This window comes from Mizuhopecten yessoensis, unplaced genomic scaffold, assembly GCF_002113885.1.
Source record: "Mizuhopecten yessoensis strain PY_sf001 unplaced genomic scaffold, ASM211388v2 scaffold8833, whole genome shotgun sequence".
Lineage (NCBI taxonomy): Eukaryota > Metazoa > Mollusca > Bivalvia > Pectinida > Pectinidae > Mizuhopecten > Mizuhopecten yessoensis.
Window position 1 is genome coordinate 288793 of NW_018407744.1, and position 20591 is coordinate 309383.

The 20591-nt window shown below is 37.8% G+C and overlaps 1 protein-coding gene across 4 annotated transcripts in view; it reads left to right on the plus strand.

Annotated features, from left to right (window-relative positions):
- Positions 1-17292, plus strand: part of LOC110456693 (baculoviral IAP repeat-containing protein 6-like) — a 55583-nt gene extending 38291 nt beyond the window's left edge. For all 4 annotated transcript variants that reach the window (XM_021507575.1, XM_021507576.1, XM_021507577.1 and 1 more), the window contains 19 exons: positions 276-835; positions 1197-1393; positions 1648-1795; positions 2623-2871; positions 3069-3185; positions 3388-3555; positions 4017-4157; positions 4310-4587; positions 4837-5041; positions 5243-5457; positions 6598-6798; positions 7141-7499; positions 7703-7833; positions 9577-9684; positions 10437-10651; positions 11287-11448; positions 12814-12891; positions 13691-14014; positions 14273-17292. In XM_021507575.1, coding sequence (XP_021363250.1) covers positions 276-835; positions 1197-1393; positions 1648-1795; positions 2623-2871; positions 3069-3185; positions 3388-3555; positions 4017-4157; positions 4310-4587; positions 4837-5041; positions 5243-5457; positions 6598-6798; positions 7141-7499; positions 7703-7833; positions 9577-9684; positions 10437-10651; positions 11287-11448; positions 12814-12891; positions 13691-14014; positions 14273-14476 — 4060 coding nt within the window. In that variant the 3' untranslated portion in view covers positions 14477-17292. The remainder of the gene's footprint in view (positions 1-275; positions 836-1196; positions 1394-1647; positions 1796-2622; positions 2872-3068; positions 3186-3387; positions 3556-4016; positions 4158-4309; positions 4588-4836; positions 5042-5242; positions 5458-6597; positions 6799-7140; positions 7500-7702; positions 7834-9576; positions 9685-10436; positions 10652-11286; positions 11449-12813; positions 12892-13690; positions 14015-14272) is intronic.
- Positions 17293-20591: the final 3299 nt, after the last annotated feature.

Here is a 20591-nt window from a genome sequence, read left to right on the forward strand (position 1 = left end):
ATTTTCATGTTGTTTTTGTTTACATTTCATTATTTTTTCTTTTATCAATTTTTCAGATATATTTTTCAAGCACTTAAATATGACTTGTTAGTAAATTGAATTGAATTCCCTTCTTTATATGAGCATAAAACTTGATACAAATTTCTGGAGTGTGTGAATTGAAGATTTTTAGTTACATATGCAGTCTGAATGGCTTGTGTTTTAAGTAATTAACTTATTCTTTTGAGCAGCTGTATGTTTATTATTGTCAAATGTCCCTTGTTTTGTTATTGCAGTGCATTGTATGAGTGGTCAACAGTGTTAAAGTCTGACTCGGCACTGAAGAAGTCTGTTAACTATGTCCTGTGTTCTGTGTGTCACATCAATCCCGAGTATTTCTCCCAGCTGCTCACCTGGATGGGTGTGATTGTTAATGATGAGGTCAGCATGACGTCCTCAGTGTGCGATGACCGAAAGGATGGAGGATCACATCTACACCAAGAATGTCTGACAGATGACTCCAAGGAAGCTAACAGTATACAGCGGCAGCAGAGTCTGGGGACAGATAGTCCTGTGGTGGAGGACATCCCTGTACCAGGCTTCCGTCACATCGTGTTGGAGGAGGCTCACCTATCTACACTCTCTCTGGCCTGTAAATCACCTGTGGCTATCAAGCAGTTACTTGATTCTGGATTTCCAGCTGTGTTGGCACAAGGGTTATTTGAGTTCTGTAGTAAGGTGATGTCACACCTCACGGATGGCTTTGTGAATTTAGAAGGACTTACAGACACTAGTAAAACAATGAATGATGATGCGTCTACTTCAAAGGTCAATGGGGACAACGGCAATGATACAGGTATTATTACACTCATGGTTATTTTAAATGGTGATTTATTTTAGAAAGCCTTTCATACAATGACTGTTTTTTAGAAATCAGAACTGCTCTGACAAAAAATCAGTTATTGCCTTTTCTTTCGGGGAGGGTACAGGGGTATATAATATTCACTATGGAATAGTCAACTGATTTTACAAATTTACTACAAAGAAAAAGAAAAAAAAGAAAAACTTTGAATATTATCACATTGAATAAGAATTAACTTGCCTTTTTACTATTAAATGCATAATAGAGTGACAGGTATGACCTAAGAAAGTATGGGGACCTTTTAAAACATGGATTGCTACATTTAAGGATGAAAAAAAAAATCTTTGCATTCCAGACAATAACCTGTGGATAACTGCAGACATAGTAGCTGCAGTTCTCCAGTTTTTCTCAGAGGTGTCATCAGAGCCTCTTATGAAGGACTGGCTAGGAGGAGCCGAGGGCAACATTTTCTGGCCAGCCATCCTCACAATGTTGTGCAATACCCCAGTCCAGGCAACTGCCATCAGGAAAAACTCTAACCAACGGATTGAGGTTTGTTTCTTGTTTATGTATGGAATCTGGAAAACAACGCTTCTAGGTACAAGGATATCTATTTTAGTAAAAATATTTTGAGGAAAAATATTTGAATGACAAAAATACTGCACTTTATCAGTGACAGATTTCTTTTATGAGAATCAGTATTTTCACTTGTGGTTTAGAGAGAAAAAGTGTGAAAAATAAATTCCACTTTCTAGCTTGAGGATGTACATAATTGATGATAATTTTGTATAATTGATTGTCCACAGTTGATGTCTCTGGAGGACAGGACAGCTATAGAGACAGCAGCTGTGCGATTCTTCACTCAGGTCACGTCATGTCACATTGTTAACCAGCTGTTGTTTGCCAAAGTTCTGTGTGAGGTGGTCAAGGAGCAGAACTCCACCTCCAAAACTGGTAGGTGTTATTAGTCAACAGATCTAGATAATAGGGTCTGTAGAAACCTTTATATCCATGTGTCGTATAGAGACAGGGACATCAAGTAGTATAACCAGCAATACAATCTGGCAAGTCTTGTTTCATCATAAAACCATCACTTTACTCTCCATTATTTTTTGTTCCAATTATTGTCTCAGCTGTAATTAAAATCTAGAATATGCAATTGTATCCGATATTATTGGAATATGTTCCTAAGCTATGTGTCAAGGCATTTTGATTTTGATTAAAAAGATGACTTATTTATTATCTGCTATCTTATTTATGTCAAGTGTGCGGTAACTTCCAATTATCTTATTTCACTGATTGTTACTAAAAAGACGACTTATTTATTACCTGTTACCTCACTTCAGGTCAAGTGTGCAGTAACTTCCAATTATCTTATTTCACTGATTGTTACTAAAGTGACGACTAATTTATTACCTGTTACCTTACTTCAGGTCAAGTGTGCGGTAACTTCCAATTATCTTATTTCACTGATTGTTACTAAAGTGACGACTAATTTATTACCTGTTACCTTACTTCAGGTCAAGTGTGCGGTAACTTCCAATTATCTTATTTCATTGATTGTTACTAAAAAGACGACTTATTTATTATCTGTTACCTTACTTCAGGTCAAGTTTGCAGTAACTTCCAATTATCTTATTTCCCTGATTGTTACTAAAGAGACGACTAATTTATTACCTGTTACATCACTTCAGGACAAGTGTGCAGTAACTTCCAATTATCTTATTTCACTGATTGTTACTAAAGTGACGACTAATTTATTACCTGTTACCTTACTTCAGGTCAAGTTTGCAGTAACTTCCCATTGTCTGGATTTACACGCTGCCTGTTCCTACAGGCCCTACTTGAGGACGAGAAAGTGTTGGTGGCACTACAGTTTAGTCCGCAACAACAGCAAGATCAGCGCATACAGCTCAGTACCAAAAATATCAACCCTGTGGAGCACCCCAAATACTCTGGAGGCCGCAACTACCACACCATGATGGTCAGTCTACATACAACCTGTGCTGACCTCCTGCAAAAGGTGTCTGGTGAGTCATCAACACAATTTATTTTTAATAGTTGTTTTCATAAAGTTAGTAGTTTTCTTTTCCTTCTTGAGCCAAAACAGATGTATTTCCTATTTATTTATTGGTTACAATTACAAAGAAATCAAATAATATGGAAAAATGTAACAGAGCTACTTCTTATCATATAATTTGTATGTTGTATTTTTCAAATTGTACAGATTCCCCAGGTTTGGCAGGACAGTTCTTGGAAAAGGCAGCAGAGAAATCAGACGAGTCCAAGCGAGAGCTCAGTGGCACATGTTCCACTGAAATAGCAGAGTACATCAGTACTGTTGGTATGTTGTCTGTGCCAGACTTACTTAACATTCTTTTAATCAGATTTCATTAGATAAATTCTTTAAAAATACTTTCACTCCTACAAGTATTAACTCTCAGTTTAAACAAAAATAATAACAACACGCACCATATGTAAATATTTGATACTGACATATATGTCTTAGGGAAATATAATATCTGACTTATTGTGTTAATGTTTAGCTAAAGGACAGGCTGCAAAGGATAAAAGGACTAAGGATGACCGGCCAGAATCCAGTAAGTCGATGCTACCTCCAAGACCACCCACACGACGGGGTCGACACACAGCGGATGCAGTCACATCACAACTCTTCTATCCGACCATGTCTCTCTATCACCAAAAACTACCCAGTAAGTGACCTACGTTTATATCAACTAGACCACTCGGGCGCTAACATCCGAACCAACGAGAGATTAATATATATAAGTTTAAATAAGTTGTCCATAATTCAGTGGTTAGCGATTTGCTTTTCACCAAGACAGCTGGGGTAGATTTCCTGATTGGATAAGAAAAGATATCGGGTCACCTGCCAGATCAGGTGTTTTATCTTCTGGTACTGTGGTTTCCTCCCACATTAAGATCCTAGGCATGCTTTTATCTGGGGCAACAAGAGTGATTAGTATAAGTTAGAAAAGTTGTTTCATAATTGTTGTAAGATAAAGTAACTATTTTTAACTACAGGTAAACAGACCAGAACATATCTTGCAATTATCTTGTATATCATGACTTTTTTTGGATGTAAAAGATAAAAATACCATATTACAAAGTACATGTATTGAATTATCTATTTATGCATAAATATTGTTTGTAGATAAAGCATTGCCCGGTGAACTGACGCTATCCCAGCTTCTGCAGATTTTGCACCAGAGAGGAGAACAAGAGGGACACTCTGTACTTCAGTTTTATGTAAAAATCGAGTCAAAGAAGAAAGAAACCACTGTGCAAGATGCTCGTAAGTTAAAAAACTTAAAACTGATCTAGAAATGTAATCGGGAAATTGTCCTGATGGTAAAACTAATGTTTTAATGCTTCTTAATGTTGGATGTCTACTTCAAACAGTATCTGTGGCTTGTGCTGATGGCATCTTGATCTGACTTTTTGCAGGTTGTAGTCCCACGGACGACTGGACAGAGTCGGATGAAGATATACTCTCTGATGCGACACTGTTGTCCGTGTCCTCATTCCCCACAGCATTACAAGTGTTTGCTAGTGTGGGGGGTCTGGCACTGCTGGCGGAACACCTACCACTGCTTTACCCGGAAATTGCCCGACACCCCACACAGGACTTCATCACCAACAGCTACAGCAGCAAGACTATGTCCAATTCCACTGAGCTACATGACTGGGTTACGGTGGAACCGTTCCCTGAGGATTTCTATGAAGTAAATGATTGATTTAAATTTATTGACTTAAGGTTTATTTATGGCATTCTTACTTCAACTTGTACATAAAAGAAGAAATGATGTATTTGTTTTAAAGGTTAATAAGAAATCATTATTAATGTTTTTGTTATTGAAAGAAAATGGACCCTCAATTGAGAAAAAACTATGATAAAATTCATATGTATGATCTTTGAAAATAATAAAGCATGTTAAATAAATTTATACTTAATTGATGTTTTTAATCTTTAGCTGTATGAGCCTGTGTCGCCTGCACCGGCTGTGTCCAGGGCAACTAACCCCTCAGTAGCTATGCCATCCATTCCTCCACATTCCCTGGTTGCCTTTGGTCTGTTTCTGAGGCTACCAGGCTATGCTGAGGTACTGCTAAAGGAGAGGAAGAAGGCCCAGTGTCTGCTCAGGCTTGTGCTGGGAGTCACAGATGATGGAGATGGAGGTAACTTGACTTCTTATCATCTGTCTTTGGATTTTACATTACTAGGGCAAGGACATAATTAATGTAATTATTAATTAACCCAATTCTCTGGGATAACAGCTTCCATGTCATTAGCAAAGAGAAAATCAAATATTTTGATGAAAAGATATTGCAATGACTATCTGACTACTGGATATGATGTATGTAACTCTTGTTTAACAGGTCATATCCTGACATCGTCCATAGCTAGTTCTCTGCCGACCTTGCCTTTCCTGGTGCTTAAGACACTGTATGACAGTACACCCCTGACAACTGATGATGGGGTGCTGCTGAGGCGTATGTCACTGGACATTTGGGTGATCCACCTGATTCTGGCCTGTTTGTCAGTCCTCAGTCATCACATACCAAGGACATCTGTGCCAGGGTTCCAACAGGAGGTAAGTGGAATGGAACAAAGTTATCTGTTAATAGTCAGCCTTTATAAGGGTTACTTTTTTATTTCACTCTGAATTCGTGCTATTCTGGTGGATCTTATTTGAAACCAAATTCCTTTATTGTACAGTTTATAATAGCTTTTGAAGAAGCAAGAGTATAAAGAGATCTGATGGTATCTTTGTATGTGTCCTTGACAACATTATTGATCTAGACCTCATTTCTTATTCCATTGTCAGGAAAACTCATGATGTATGTTTTGACAAACTCCACATCTACTGAGTTCAGGTTTCAAACTTCTGGAGTCCAAAAAAAGCTGACTGTTGCTATTTATAGAATCTTTTGACTTTTTGTTCTACAAATTCATTACTTGTTTAATTGCAATGAAACTTTATATAGTGTAGTTTCATTCATGAAATTTCAGACATTTTGACAAATATTGTCTCTTGTATTAGTGTATGTTATACCATCTGAGGTCAAAAGCAAGTTCACCGATACCATTAATAAGATTAATTGCTCCACAGGTGTCTTTCTTTCTAAATTGTCATGAAACTTTACAAACTTCAGCTGGGGCCAAAGGTCTGGTCATAGTTTCTATAGACAGACTTCATTTCTTACCAGATTGTCGTGAAACTTGAGTCCTTGAGTTTCAACCTTTTGAAGATCACAATTTCTATATATAGAATGTTTCTTATTGTCATGAAACATATCTTCATTACCAGGATCACTTTTGTGAGTTTGTGTTTTGACCATTTGAAGATTACAATTTATATTTATAGAGTATTTTCAGTCATTCACCTCAAGTCGATATACACTTTACATTTTGGATCAGTTCCGATTGTGAGGGTTTAAGTGTGATTGGCAATACCATGTGTTATTGTTAGTATTCTTAATTTTACACTAACACAAAATAAATAAAAAAAACAGTAAAATTGAATCAGATTTTTGCTAATTGTTGACTTGTAGTTCATTTTACCAGCTACGTATATACTGTATGCACTGCTAAAATGTGCCTCCTTGTCTTTAGAGTACATTTCTATATATGTTACAATTCTATCCCAGTTTCTTTTTTGTTCAAGGTTGAAAATGAGAAACATTTAGTTTATGGTGACATCAGGTAGTTACGATTTGTTTGTATACTTCAGGCCCAAATGATATTGTCTGCCATGCAGACTGCCACCACGCCAACTGTGAATTCTGTAAGCCACTCGTCTGAGGAGAAGTCACAGCAGTACTGGGCCAAGGGTACAGGCTTTGGTACGGGCTCCACCACCTCCAGCTGGGATGCTGAGCAGGCTCTCGTCCGACAGAAGAGTGAGGAGGAGCACGTCGCCTGCCTCTTACAGGTAAAGTAGAATCCTCACTAATAGAAAACAAAGGCTGTGTTCCATAATATATGGTAACACACTATCCTTGTACTATGTTATCTAACCTGGTCCATTCATTTTCTTTTGAATGTCAAATAATGCACTTTCTACATAATTGAGGAATTGTGGTAAACCTATGGTGCATCACTTAGTTGTCACAGAACCTTCCTGTTTACGTTACGTTCAAAATTACTGTCTATAATTGCTAAAGATACTTGAAATTAATGTTAACATCTAACTCCACACTGATAAAGCCCTGTGCAGCATATTTTGATCAACTGATGGTAAACCTAATGTCAACATTGTTTTAATAATTTGCAGGTCTTGGCAAGCTATGTAAATCCAAGTGGTGAGGTCCCAAAATGCTTTGAGGATTTAGATTACACAGCTCCCTCAGAGAAGATGCTCCTCCCACCCAATATTCCTGAGCTGCTAAGCCAGTCCTGTTTGGTGCCAGCAATCTCATCATACCTTAGGAATGACTCTGTGCTGGACATGGCACGCCATATCCCTCTGTACCGTTCACTGTTGGAACTTTTACGGGGGATTGCCGTGTGCCCCACCCTTGTGCCACTTCTGCTGCCCTTGGATAAGGAAAACAACACTGACTCCACAGCAGCTGTAGGGATATTGCTGGATAAAATGAGGGTGTGTGTGGACACCTATGCAAGCCGTCTCAAGTAAGTGCAATTTTATTTTACCCTTTCAGACAGAATCCTATAGATCATATTGGTCAAGAAAGAGCTTGATTCTTATTAGAGAATTTTCACAAAAACAAAATTAAAAAAAAAGCTTTAAATGAAATTACCTTCTATACTAAAAAGAAAATCAGCATACAAATGGTGTTGAAGATACTACCTTCTGTGTGCATGTTTTTCTGTAGGTCCAATAAAGGTAAGAACGGCCAGGCTGGAGATGAGGAGGAGAATGAAGGTCTTGCCCTACTCATACCAAACATCCAGGAGACTGCACACATTGTTAAAGTGGCCACAGAGAGGCTACAGAAATCAACAGGTAACACTTAACAGCGAAATAGACTTTATTTATTTGCACTATATCATATCATTTAGGAGACCACTTAGTATAAGCTTACTATTAACTGAAAAGTTGTGCTATCACATATTCTATAGCTCATAAATTTCATGTGTAAGTTTTGTAGAACACAAATTAATATTCAATAGTCAATTAACTTTCTGTCAAAAGGACTACATAAAAAAAAAAACATAGATAAATATGTTTAGGAGGCCTTCATAGTACCAAATGGTTAGGAGGCCGTCATCGTACCATATGGTTAGGAGCCCTTCATAGTACCATATGGTTAGGAGGACGTCATAGTACCATATGGTTAGGAGGCCGTCATAGTACCATATGGTAAGGAGGTCGTCATAGTACCAAATGGTTAGGAGGCCTTCATAGTACCATATGGTTAGGAGGCCGTCATAGTTCCATATGGTTAGGAGGCCGTCATAGTACCATATGGTTAGGAGTCCGTCATAGTACCATATGGTTAGGAGGCCTTCATAGTACCATATGGTTAGGAGGCCATCATAGTTCCCTATGGTTAGGAGGCCGTCATAGTACCATATGGTTAGGAGTACGTCATAGTACCATATGGTTAGGAGGCCTTCATAGTACCATATGGCTAGGAGGCCATCATAGTTCCCTATGGTTAGGAGTCCGTCATAGTACCATATGGTTAGGAGGCCGACATAGTACCATATGGTTAGGAGGCCATCATAGTACAATATGGTTAGGAGGATGTCATAGTACCCCTTCATAGTACCATATGGTTAGGAGGACGTCATAATACTATATGGTTAGGAGGCCGTCATAGTTCCATATGGTTAGGAGGATGTCATAGTACCCCTTCATAGTACCATATGGTTAGGAGGACGTCATAGTCCCATATGGTTAGGAGGACGTCATAATACTATATGGTTAGGAGGCCGTCATAGTTCCATATGGTTAGCAGGCCGTCATCGTACCATATGGTTAGGAGGATGTCATAGTACCCCTTCATAGTACCATATGGTTAGGAGGACGTCATAATACTATATGGTTAGGAGGCCGTCATAGTTCCATATGGTTAGCAGGCCGTCATCGTACCATATGGTTAGGAGGATGTCATAGTACCCCTTCATAGTACCATATGGTTAGGAGGCCGACATAGTACCATATGGTTAGGAGGCCATCATAGTGCCATATGGTTAGGAGGATGTCATAGTACCCCTTCATAGTACCATATGGTTAGGAGGACGTCATAGTCCCATATGGTTAGGAGGACGTCATAATACTATATGGTTAGGAGGCCGTCATAGTTCCATATGGTTAGGAGGATGTCATAGTACCATATGGTTGGGAGGTCGTCATAGTACCATATGGTGGGGAGGTCGTCATAGTACCAAATGGTGGGGAGGTCGTCATAGTACCATATGGTTAGCAGGCCGTCATAGTCCATATGGTTAGGAGGCCGTCATAGTACATATGGTTAGGAGGCCTCATAGTACCATATGCAGTATATCAGCCTGCGGTTAGGAGGCCGTCATAGTACCATATGGTTAGGCGGACGTCATAGTACCATATGGTTAGGAGGCCGTCATAGTACATATGGTTAGGAGGCCGTCATAGTACCATATGCAGTATATCAGCCTGCTGGCTGGAAGTTATAACCAAGCTATGCTGTCGGCCATAGAATTTTCCCCAGGTCATTGCAATCTACCAAGCTGTACAACTATAAAACCATGTGATATTTTGCAGTGTGTGACAACAGTAGTATAGACAATGAAGAGACTGCCCTGGACAGTCTGTCATACAAGGAAACCCAGGACAGGAAATACATTGAGGCCATGAAGGTGCTCCAATTTGGTATGTCCCTTTATTTACATCTGCAGTATTCACTGGTAGTGTACTTCTTAGATGTCTAAAATCTTAACTGAACTGAACTTGCACAAGCAGTAAAAATGCTGCTTAAAAATTTTCAGACGAATTTACCTCCTGTATCAAGTCTTAATAAAATGAAAATAAAAAATGATCATTCATACATGTACAATTCATTTTAGACTATAAATACAATATTACATTTTCAAACGCCCGTCAAATTTGACGGGAGTATTATGGTATGGTGTTGTCCGGCCAGCATAAACTTTTGTTTGTCCGGCAATCTCCTCTTACATTTTTCGACCGATCTTGGTATACATTATAATCATGATATGAAGTTGTGTCTGTCTTAAAAGAATTTTGATTCGACAATTTTTCCAAAAGTTATTGCCCTTTGTTCATTTCAGTATTTGATATTTGTCCAATAATCTACTCCTACATTTTTCAACGGATCTCTTTGAAACTTGGTATACATTATAATCAGGATATGAAGTTGTGTCTCCCTAAAAAGAATTTTGATTCGACAATTTTTCCAAAAGTGATTCCCATTTGTTCATTTCAGTATTTGAATTTTTTGTCCGGAGATCTCCTACATTTTTTGACAGATTTCTTTGAAACATAGTAGGCTAAATAAACATGATATGATATCTGATCAACACAGAGGAGGTAATGACGGCCTAGATGAATAGTAACTGCAAAAAGTGCATTGTTATATGGAAGTTGTTGCCTTTTTTCAACAGATACCTCAGACTTGGTAATAGATGATGGTAATGGGATCAAGTTTACATCACCGCACCACTACGAGAACAATGTGAAGGCAGCTGGTGAAATCAACAACCCAGCCCGCACACGTCGCCTCGCTCAGGAGGCTGTCACTCTGTCTACCTCACTACCCCTCTCAGCCGGTAGCTGTGTGTTTGTCCGCTGTGATGAGGAACGTCTTGACATCATGAAGGTAGGATTTAGTTTTAAGACATAGAAATAAAAAAAAAATAGCAATACTGTTTGTACAGTAAAGAAAGTAAATTCTACAGGGTAGGTTTGTGTTCAGAAAGAACAACAATTACCAGTACATATAAATCAAAATTGTAAATACATATTTAATTGAAAGCAAAGTGAAGTGATATGATTTTACAATGTTAAAAAGAACAATCTTTAATATTTTGTATAAACCTATATTTTGATGATTGTGAAGTATTGAAATGTGCACCAGTTAGCTTTCTACTGTTCGAAGATAAACATCTTCAGTGGCACTATAGTTAGTTTAATATTCAGACTTCATATGTGCAGGCCATTTAAATAGAGGGTTGAGGTGGGGAGGCATATAGCGTCACCAATGTCTGGTCTGTCACGCTGTGATTCATTCTCATGACTTGACTGACTTCATATCTTAACATATTTATCAAAGTTTATAAAAAAAAAAGACAATATGAGAACACCTCAGATTAGTTTGAATTTCAGGGTCTCAAGGTCACTGTTGCTATTTATATTTCAACTAAAGAGCGGAGGGGGCATTAATGTCTTATAGGCACTTTCTAGCTTACTGTAAATGTATTTTGGATGAGTGTAATGAGTGTGTATGCCTTTCAGGTGATGATCACTGGTCCTGCTGACACTCCCTATGAGAACGGCTGCTTCGAGTTTGATGTGTACTTCCCACAGGACTACCCAAACTCTCCACCATTCATCAACCTAGAAACCACTGGAAATCATACCATTAGATTTAATCCCAATTTATACAATGATGGCAAGGTGAGACATATTACATAGTTAAGAATAGGTATTTAATTTTCATACCAGTGAACACATTTGTTTTCTTTTTATGTAACAAGCCTATTCTAACGATAACTTTTGTACATGTATATATAAAGATATAGTGTATAACATGACGTTTTTATATTTATCTTGTTTCATAATTAAGGTTTTCAATCTCTTTCCATTATACAAACATTTGCAATAAGCCAGTTGGCTACAGTGATTGTTTTTTTGATAACAATCATTGTAGAAATATTGTCGATTCCACCTTAACAGCAAAATGTGTGGCTGTTAGTACACAGTAAAATGTGTGGCTGTTAATACACAGTAAAATGTGTGGCTGTTAGTACACAGTAAAATGTGTGGCTGCTAGTACACAGTAAAATGTGTGGCTGCTAGTACACAGTAAAATGTGTGGCTGTTAGTACACAGTAAAATGTGTGGCTGTTAGTACACAGTAAAATGTGTGGCTGTTAGTACACAGTAAAATGTGTGGCTGTTAGTACACAGTAAAATGTGTGGCTGTTAGTACACAGTAAAATGTGTGGCTGTTAGTACACAGTAAAATGTGTGGCTGTTAGTACACAGTAAAATGTGTGGCTGTTAGTACACAGTAAAATGTGTGGCTGTTAGTACACAGTAAAATGTGTGGCTGCTAGTACACAGTAAAATGTGTGGCTGCTAGTACACAGTAAAATGTGTGGCTGCTAGTACACAGTAAAATGTGTGGCTGTTAGTACACAGTAAAATGTGTGGCTGTTAGTACACAGTAAAATGTGTGGCTGTTAGTACACAGTAAAATGTGTGGCTGTTAGAACACAGTAAAATGTGTGGCTGTTAGTACACAGTAAAATGTGTGGCTGTTAGTACACAGTAAAATGTGTGGCTGTTAGTACACAGTAAAATGTGTGGCTGTTAGAACACAGTAAAATGTGTGGCTGTTAGTACACAGTAAAATGTGTGGCTGTTAGAACACAGTAAAATGTGTGTCTGTTAGTACACAGTAAAATGTGTGGCTGTTAGTACACAGTAAAATATGTGGCTGTTAGTACACAGTAAAATGTGTGGCTGTTAGAACACAGTAAAATGTGTGGCTGTTAGAACACAGTAAAATGTGTGGCTGTTAGTACACAGTAAAATGTTTGGCTGTTAGAACACAGTAAAATGTTAATGTCAAATATGGTACTATGCAAAGCATACTGATCAGTGTCAAACACTTAGTTTATGATTATTTTATATTAACTATTATTGGGATAAGTTACCCAATACTCAAAGAGAGTGTTTGTTTTAGACATTGACATTGTTGCATTTTGAGGATATGAAATGTCAGTGATGTTTCCATTTTTGTCACTTCCACCCTAGGTTTGTTTGAGTGTATTGAACACATGGCATGGCAGACCAGAAGAGAAATGGAATTCAAACACATCTAGCTTTTTACAGGTATACAGAATATTTTCTTTAATGTTTTAGCCCCTTGCCAGTAAAACTGGAATACCCATTTTTATGCCATGTTTCACTTTTCTCTGATATGCTACACAATTGGGGGAAAAGAGACATGTGTTGTATTTCAATACCTGACCTTTATTACCGATTTCCATCTGTCTATTAACTGAAATATTTAGAATCATCACTAATAGAAAATACCGTATTTTGTTTGTTGCTGACATCAGAATGCAATGGCCTTGACATCATTGTTACCTATTTTCAGAGGGTGATTGACACTACCTTGCATTCAAAACAAAATAAAATGTGTTTGTCTATTTCATGGAATAATAATAAAATGTATTGAACAGGCATCTCAAATTCAGTTTCAGAGATACAAGAAATATGCAAGGTTTTGTAGATGGTAAAAATAGTTCATGATCAAGTAACATGCTTCAAGCTTGACTTGGTATTGATATTCTAATGATAAAAATATATGCCAAATTTAACGTTGTTCAAGCAGTCTAAACATAGGTTTGTGGGAGAGATGCATTACACCATCCCTAAACATAGGTTTGTGGGAAAGATACTATAGGATAAAATTTATACAGTCATCGGAAAATATAGACAAAGATTTTGTTAAATATTATTGGACTGTGTGTTGTGTGCTATTTTCGTGAACTTCATCTAAAATCTAGATCAGTTTTTTTGTTCTTTAGACAATAGAGGAGATAGGACATCTCTCAACATAATTCACTATGTAAATTGATGAACCTGTCATTTTTTCTATCATTTCCTCTCTTTTTTTTAATCTTAGGTGCTTGTGTCCATCCAGTCATTAATATTGGTATCAGAACCATACTTCAACGAACCAGGATATGAAAGGTCACGTGGCACAACCTCAGGGACTGCTAGCTCACGAGAGTATGATGCTAATATCCGGCAGGCTACTGTTAAATGGGCTATGCTGGAGCAGGTACGCAACCCAACACCTTGCTTCAAGGAGGTAGTCCATCGACACAACTGGCTCAAACGCCATCACATCTTGCGGCAGTGTGAGCACTGGATAGCTGAGATGGAGTCTTACTGTAACGACAAGAGAACAGGGCGCACAATCGCTCACAGTACCCTTGCTCTGAAGGTAATTTATTATTTTAAGACTCTAATAGTATACCACAATATGGAAATAAATGGTTATGCTATAGATATGGGTATTGCTAATTTTGACAAAAAAAGTAAGATGTAGATTAAGTTCATTGTTTTGTATGAATCATGAAGTATTTGGAAGAAAACACTAATAAAATTGCGTAATATGTGTAACCCATTTTGATTATTGTTTCTGTTGATTCAAACAAATCTTAAATTTGAAAAAAAAACTGTTTTGTCTCGCCCTGTTTAGCGACACTATAACCAGTTGCGTGAGGAATATGCCAAGATGAAGCCCCCAGAAGGACTAGAGGAGGAAGAGGAGGGAGACATAGACCCTAAAGGGAAACAGTACCAGACAGATAACAGCCTAAACACCTCGGCTTCAATTGGAGACCTGGAAGCTGCTGTCGCGGGACCCTCCACTTCCCAAACTGACCCATGTAACAACATTTGACAGGAGGTGATCGTTTAGGCAACACCGGAAAATTGACCAAGCTACATGCTGTGTGATTAGTCGGGGAATAGTTACATGATTTCTAGTGCTCCAGTATGTGGTTCCATACTGATGATGGTAGCCAGCAGTGGAAATTGACCTTATTCTGACTGTTCATAGTCAGTACCGGAAAATGATGTATCGAGGCAGAAACTGTAGCCGTGGCCATAAGTTGTTGTATCTTTAATATAGCAACGATTTACAGGGATATACAATGTGTATCAATGCTATCAGGTTTGTGACCAAAACAAAGTCTAACCATGTTTGTAACTTTACAGAATTGGTCTCGGCCTTGATAAAAAGTACAGCAAAAAAGACTTATGATGATGAGATGTTTTTATTATGTTAACCCATGACAAAACTGTACAGTAGGAGCATGGGAGATATTTATTCTTTGTGCAACTTTAGAGCAGATTTAAGATTCTGCCACAGTGTTGCAGAGTATTTATTTTACTTTTGACAGAACAATAATGTAACCTGTATAACACTGATCGAAGATCAATATTTTGTTAACTATTTTGTGTGCTGAAGATGTATGTGGTGGATAAGTGCGGTGCCACTAGACAGGATGTTTGACACACCCTACTTTATTATTTAGTCACACACCTAGACACTGTTGTGTGGCAGACAAACATTGATTTTTGTATTGTACTAATATTATGGAATTGACCACATGGCAGTTAATGTGACTGAGCATTTGATTTGCTGCAAATGGCCAAATCTCATCTGTAATTTCTGTTTTAATTTTTTTCACTCCTTCAAGTGTGTCCATTGACTTTGTTATCTATGCTTACAATACTAGGATGACGTCCCACGGACTTGGTGGTGAGGAGTGATTTGTTGTCTGTCAGACAGGCAAAGCAAGTGCTGCCCCACAAGGGCTTCAACCAGTACGATTTGTGATATAGTCATGCAATATTGTGATATTCTCATAAAGCGTGAGTGTGAAAGTCATGGAATGTGTTGCTTATATCGATGAGAGATGTTATTGTGATTGTCTAATTGTTGGATGTTGTGACTGTAGTTAAGAATGATTTTGTTCCCACCTTTGCTGTGTCCAGACAAATGCCAAATTGATAAACAACCAGTCTAATGTTAAATGAGCATTTGTCAGAATTGTTGATATCTGTGCACTGCTTTGTGTGTGCAATGTTGCCCCCAGTGAAGCCAAGGAAACACTGATCAACTTGGTCTTGCTTTTATATGGCATCCTTGCACGCCCATGTCTTAACAAAGTGATGTTGTGTGGTATTCACTAGTTTTACAATCATTCAGATTTCAAACAAAAAGTTTTTGTCTCCTTTTAAATCAATGTTTTCTTTCCCCCATTTTCAATTAATACTGCACCATTTTTTTAATTCGTACAATGACGACTTGTTTACTTGGTTTTACATCATAAAGCATCACTGACTAATACTTCATGTGTTTGATCAGAATTAACTTGTTTTATAAAATTTGTTTGAAAATTTTGCTGAATATGCAAGTAAGTCACTACCTTGTTACAAACTCAGTAATCTTATTCTTGATTGATGCAGTGATATTTGTAGATGTAGGCAGATGTTTGTTTTTTGAATTTGAAGTGTTTGTGTGGAAGGAGCTATTTTATATGATGTTCTGAATATTATGGCATGACCTGGTTCAGTAGTGGAGTTGCATTGGGTTGGGTTGAGGGGAGGTGGCACTGTAACAGTTATTAGTTTTGGGTGGTCACCACACAGGGTTTAGGAGATATTAGCACTCCTTGTAACTGATAAATTTAAGACGGAAGGGTTCGAGTGAGTGGAGATATGCTTCTCCTTGTGACTGACAAGGTGAAGTTGGAAGGGCTGTGGAAAGTATTTCCCTGTTAATGACAATTTTGAAGTGGAAAGGTAATAGGAGGTAGTGATCTGATACTGCATCAGGTACCATTCTGTTCCCTGTTTGTTACACAAGTGTGTAAGCACCTACGTTTTAGTACATTACCTTTTGTTACAATACCCAGTAACTCCTGGTTTCTGACCACAGATCTTAGATTATATTTTAAGAATTATGGCAAATTATGCCTCCATCAGATTATTTTTGTCTTGATGTTAAACATTATGAACTACATATGTTTAAATATTAGGGTAACTTTTTCTTGCATTTCATGTTTTATTCTTTGAAAACTGTCCATGTGAAATATTTTCTGGGCAGCTGAAACTTCCTTTAAATGTATAATGAGCTAATTTATAGAATGTAAATTTACTTTGATAAGGGCAATTTGAGGTTTTGAAGTCAAATTGAAGCCTGCGAGTCAAAGTAATGAAATAGTTAATTATCATTGTGTACAATATTTGATTTTTTTTTTATTGGTTTGACTTCAATTCCTCAAAGATGTCTAAAATTTGTTGTCAATGTTTTCATTAAATTGTTGTCTGTGGCATGTTGACTATAGAGAATATAAGTACAAAATGTATCGTTGTTGTTTTATATCTCTATATATTGTTAATCCGGATTGTACTACTATTTCACAGTCGACTGTCTACACTGCTATGGTGGCCACGTTCAGCATTGGTCTCTGTGAATGTTTGAGTACAGTCGTGTGTGGAAGGGGTTAGAGTGCTAGTCTGTGTGCTCTTTCATTAAGTAATGATCAAGAAGGGATGACTGAAGTAACAATTAGTTATATTTACCAAGGTTAATTTCATCCCCAGATTGTCTTCATTTTAATAATAAATACTTGCAATATTCTTGCTGAATATTGTGTGGTAGATCTAAGGATTAAATATTACAAAAATTACAAGTACAATTTTTACACACAAGCTTGTGTTTTTGTATTTATTGTATTATCAGAATACTTTTCAAGTCTGGACACCTTTATTTCTACAATCATAATTGATTTAATGGGGGAATCAGTACCGATGAAGTGAATTTAGCTGACAAAGCCTCAAACTGTTATTATGGAAAGTAAAGAGCTTGTGATTATAATACTCCATCAACACCTAACGGAGACTAGAAATTGACCAACCGTAGGTTTTCAGTTATCAAGTAAGGACACTGATGATATTTCCAATATTGGATGCAAGAATTACCCACATGCCCTATCAAATAACGGTTTGATGGAGGATTTTCCATTTATTTAAACCATTTTTCGAACTCTTAACCACCATGGATTCTTTGATACTTTTTATTCACGGAATGGCATCAATTAGATGTGAAATTTCAAGAATTCTAAACAACTTTAAGAGAACTGTGAATCGTCATCATTATCTAAAATAACTTGTGTCAACATCGTTGACCACCGATCCACATGCCTAGGTCTTTTAATTTATACACAATCTCATGATATAGCTTAGAAAATTGTTGATGAAGGACTGTAAGTTCATTCAACACAGATCAAATGGATGCTGACATACAAATCATCACCACTACAATCCTGAATTGCGTGTTGGAGGCCGACATACTGATAACTCCTGCGTTCCCCATTCCCTGGATGTGGAGGCTGACGTACACATCACTGCTTCATCTATAAAACTCGGGCAAAATATGAACAAAGTGAAGATTTATGTGGATTTTGAAAAAGTACAAGGAGAATAAGACCAGAAGGTTAAGCCTCTTCTGCTCTATCGAACAACACCCGTTCTTATACCGAGAACTGGGGCAGTGTTAACAGGACACACAAACGAGCACAATAAAACACCATCTCATAGCGCAAAACAAGCAAACATTGTTGACGTGGTCATTACAAGCAACATGGTCAAATGACTTTGATACGACCCAAACCCAGTGACACACGACAGCAACATGGTCAAATGACTTTGATACGACTGAAACCCAGTGACACACGACAGCAACATGGTCAAATGACTTTGATACGACTGAAACCCGGTGACACACGACAGCAACATGGTCAAATGACTTTGATACGACTGAAACCCGGTGACACACGACAGCAACATGGTCAAATGACTTTGATACGACTGAAACCCGGTGACACACGACAGCAACATGGTCAAATGACTTTGATACGACTGAAACCCGGTGACACACGACAGCAACATGGTCAAATGACTTTGATACGACTGAAACCCGGTGACACACGACAGCAACATGGTCAAATGACTTTGATACGACTGAAACCCGGTGACACACGACAGCAACATGGTCAAATGACTTTGATACGACTGAAACCCGGTGACACACGACAGCAACATGGTCAAATGACTTTGATACGACTGAAACCCGGTGACACACGAAAGAAACATGGTCAAATGACTTTGATACGACTGAAACCCGGTGACACACGACAGCAACATGGTCAAATGACTTTGATACGACTGAAACCCAGTGACACGACAGCAACATGGTCAAATGACTTGAATACGACCCAAACCCAGTGACACACGACAGCAACATGGTCAAATGACTTGAATACGACCCAAACCCAGTGACACACGACAGCAACATGGTCAAATGACTTGAATACGACCCAAACCCAGTGACACACGACAGCAACATGGTCAAATGACTTGAATACGACCCAAACCCAGTGACACACGACAGCAACATGGTCAAATGACTTGAATACGACCCAAACCCAGTGACACACGACAGCAACATGGTCAAATGACTTGAATACGACCCAAACCCAGTGACACACGACAGCAACATGGTCAAATGACTTGAATACGACCCAAACCCAGTGACACACGACAGCAACATGGTCAAATGACTTGAATACGACCCAAACCCAGTGACACACGACAGCAACATGGTCAAATAACTTTGATATGACTGAAACCCGGTGACACACGAAAGAAACATGGTCAAATGACTTTAATACGACTGAAACCCGGTGACACACGACAGCAACATGGTCAAATAACTTCAATACGACTGAAACCCAGTGACACACGACAGCAACATGGTCAAATGACTTCAATACGACTGAAACCCAGTGACACACGACAGCAACATGGTCAAATGACTTGAATACGACTGAAACCCGGTGACACACGAAAGAAACCTAGTCAACTGACTTTAATACGACCCAAACCGAGTGACAGGACAGAAACATGGTCAAATGACTTTAATACGACCGAAACTCAATGACACAGGACAGAAACATAGTCAAATGAATTTAATACGACTGAAACCCAGTGACAGGACAGAAACATGGTCAAATGACTTTAATACGACCGAAACTCAGTGACAGGACAGAAACATGGTCAAATGAATTTAATACGACCGAAACCCAGTGACAGGACAGAAACAAAGTCAAATGAATTTAATACGACCGAAACCCAATGACAGGACAGAAACATGGTAAAATGACTTTACTACGACCGAAACTCAGTGACACTGGACAGAAACATGGTCAAATTATTTTTGTACGACTGAAACCCAGTGACACACGAAAGAAACATTGTCAAAGATAAAACGACTAAAAACCCACTCTGACATTTTTTAATTCCTATGAAAATAGTATAGTTTACACTATGGAAAATCAATTCTGTTTGCCAGAAAGAAAATGTTCGACTGTTATCCACCAGATCAAGAGGGCTGACTACAATACGTCTCGCACTCCATGTTACACTTGTTGTCTCTAAGATGGGTTTTTCCGTTTCTTTGCTGTTTGTTTTGTACGTTTTGCAAAGAAAAAGAATGTGAAAATGTACATGAAAAATTTAATAAATGAAAAAATGGCTGCATTTAGTAAAAGAATTATCATTTGTGCTTGTTAATTTTTAATCAACCTACATAAAAGGAACTATACGTTCGTATTATAATTTCATCACCAGTTCGTTATAAATACAATTAAGAAAATGCATATGGAACATACGGCGGTTTCGACACACAGGCAAATCCGGACCCTGATAGAAAAAAAAACTACCTGAGGAAAGAGAACTCATTTTGAGTTCTCACAAATACGAAAACATGTCCTCTAAAAAGAAGATATGTTATGCACCACGAGAAGTACACAGACAAATTCAGTCTCAAAAAATACTTTTTCTTAAAATAAATGAATTGACTTTTTAGCCGATTTTTGATAAAAGAATAAAAACACTCTAAAAGAACGAAAAATGTCAGTTTATTTAACAGAAATATATTTGGT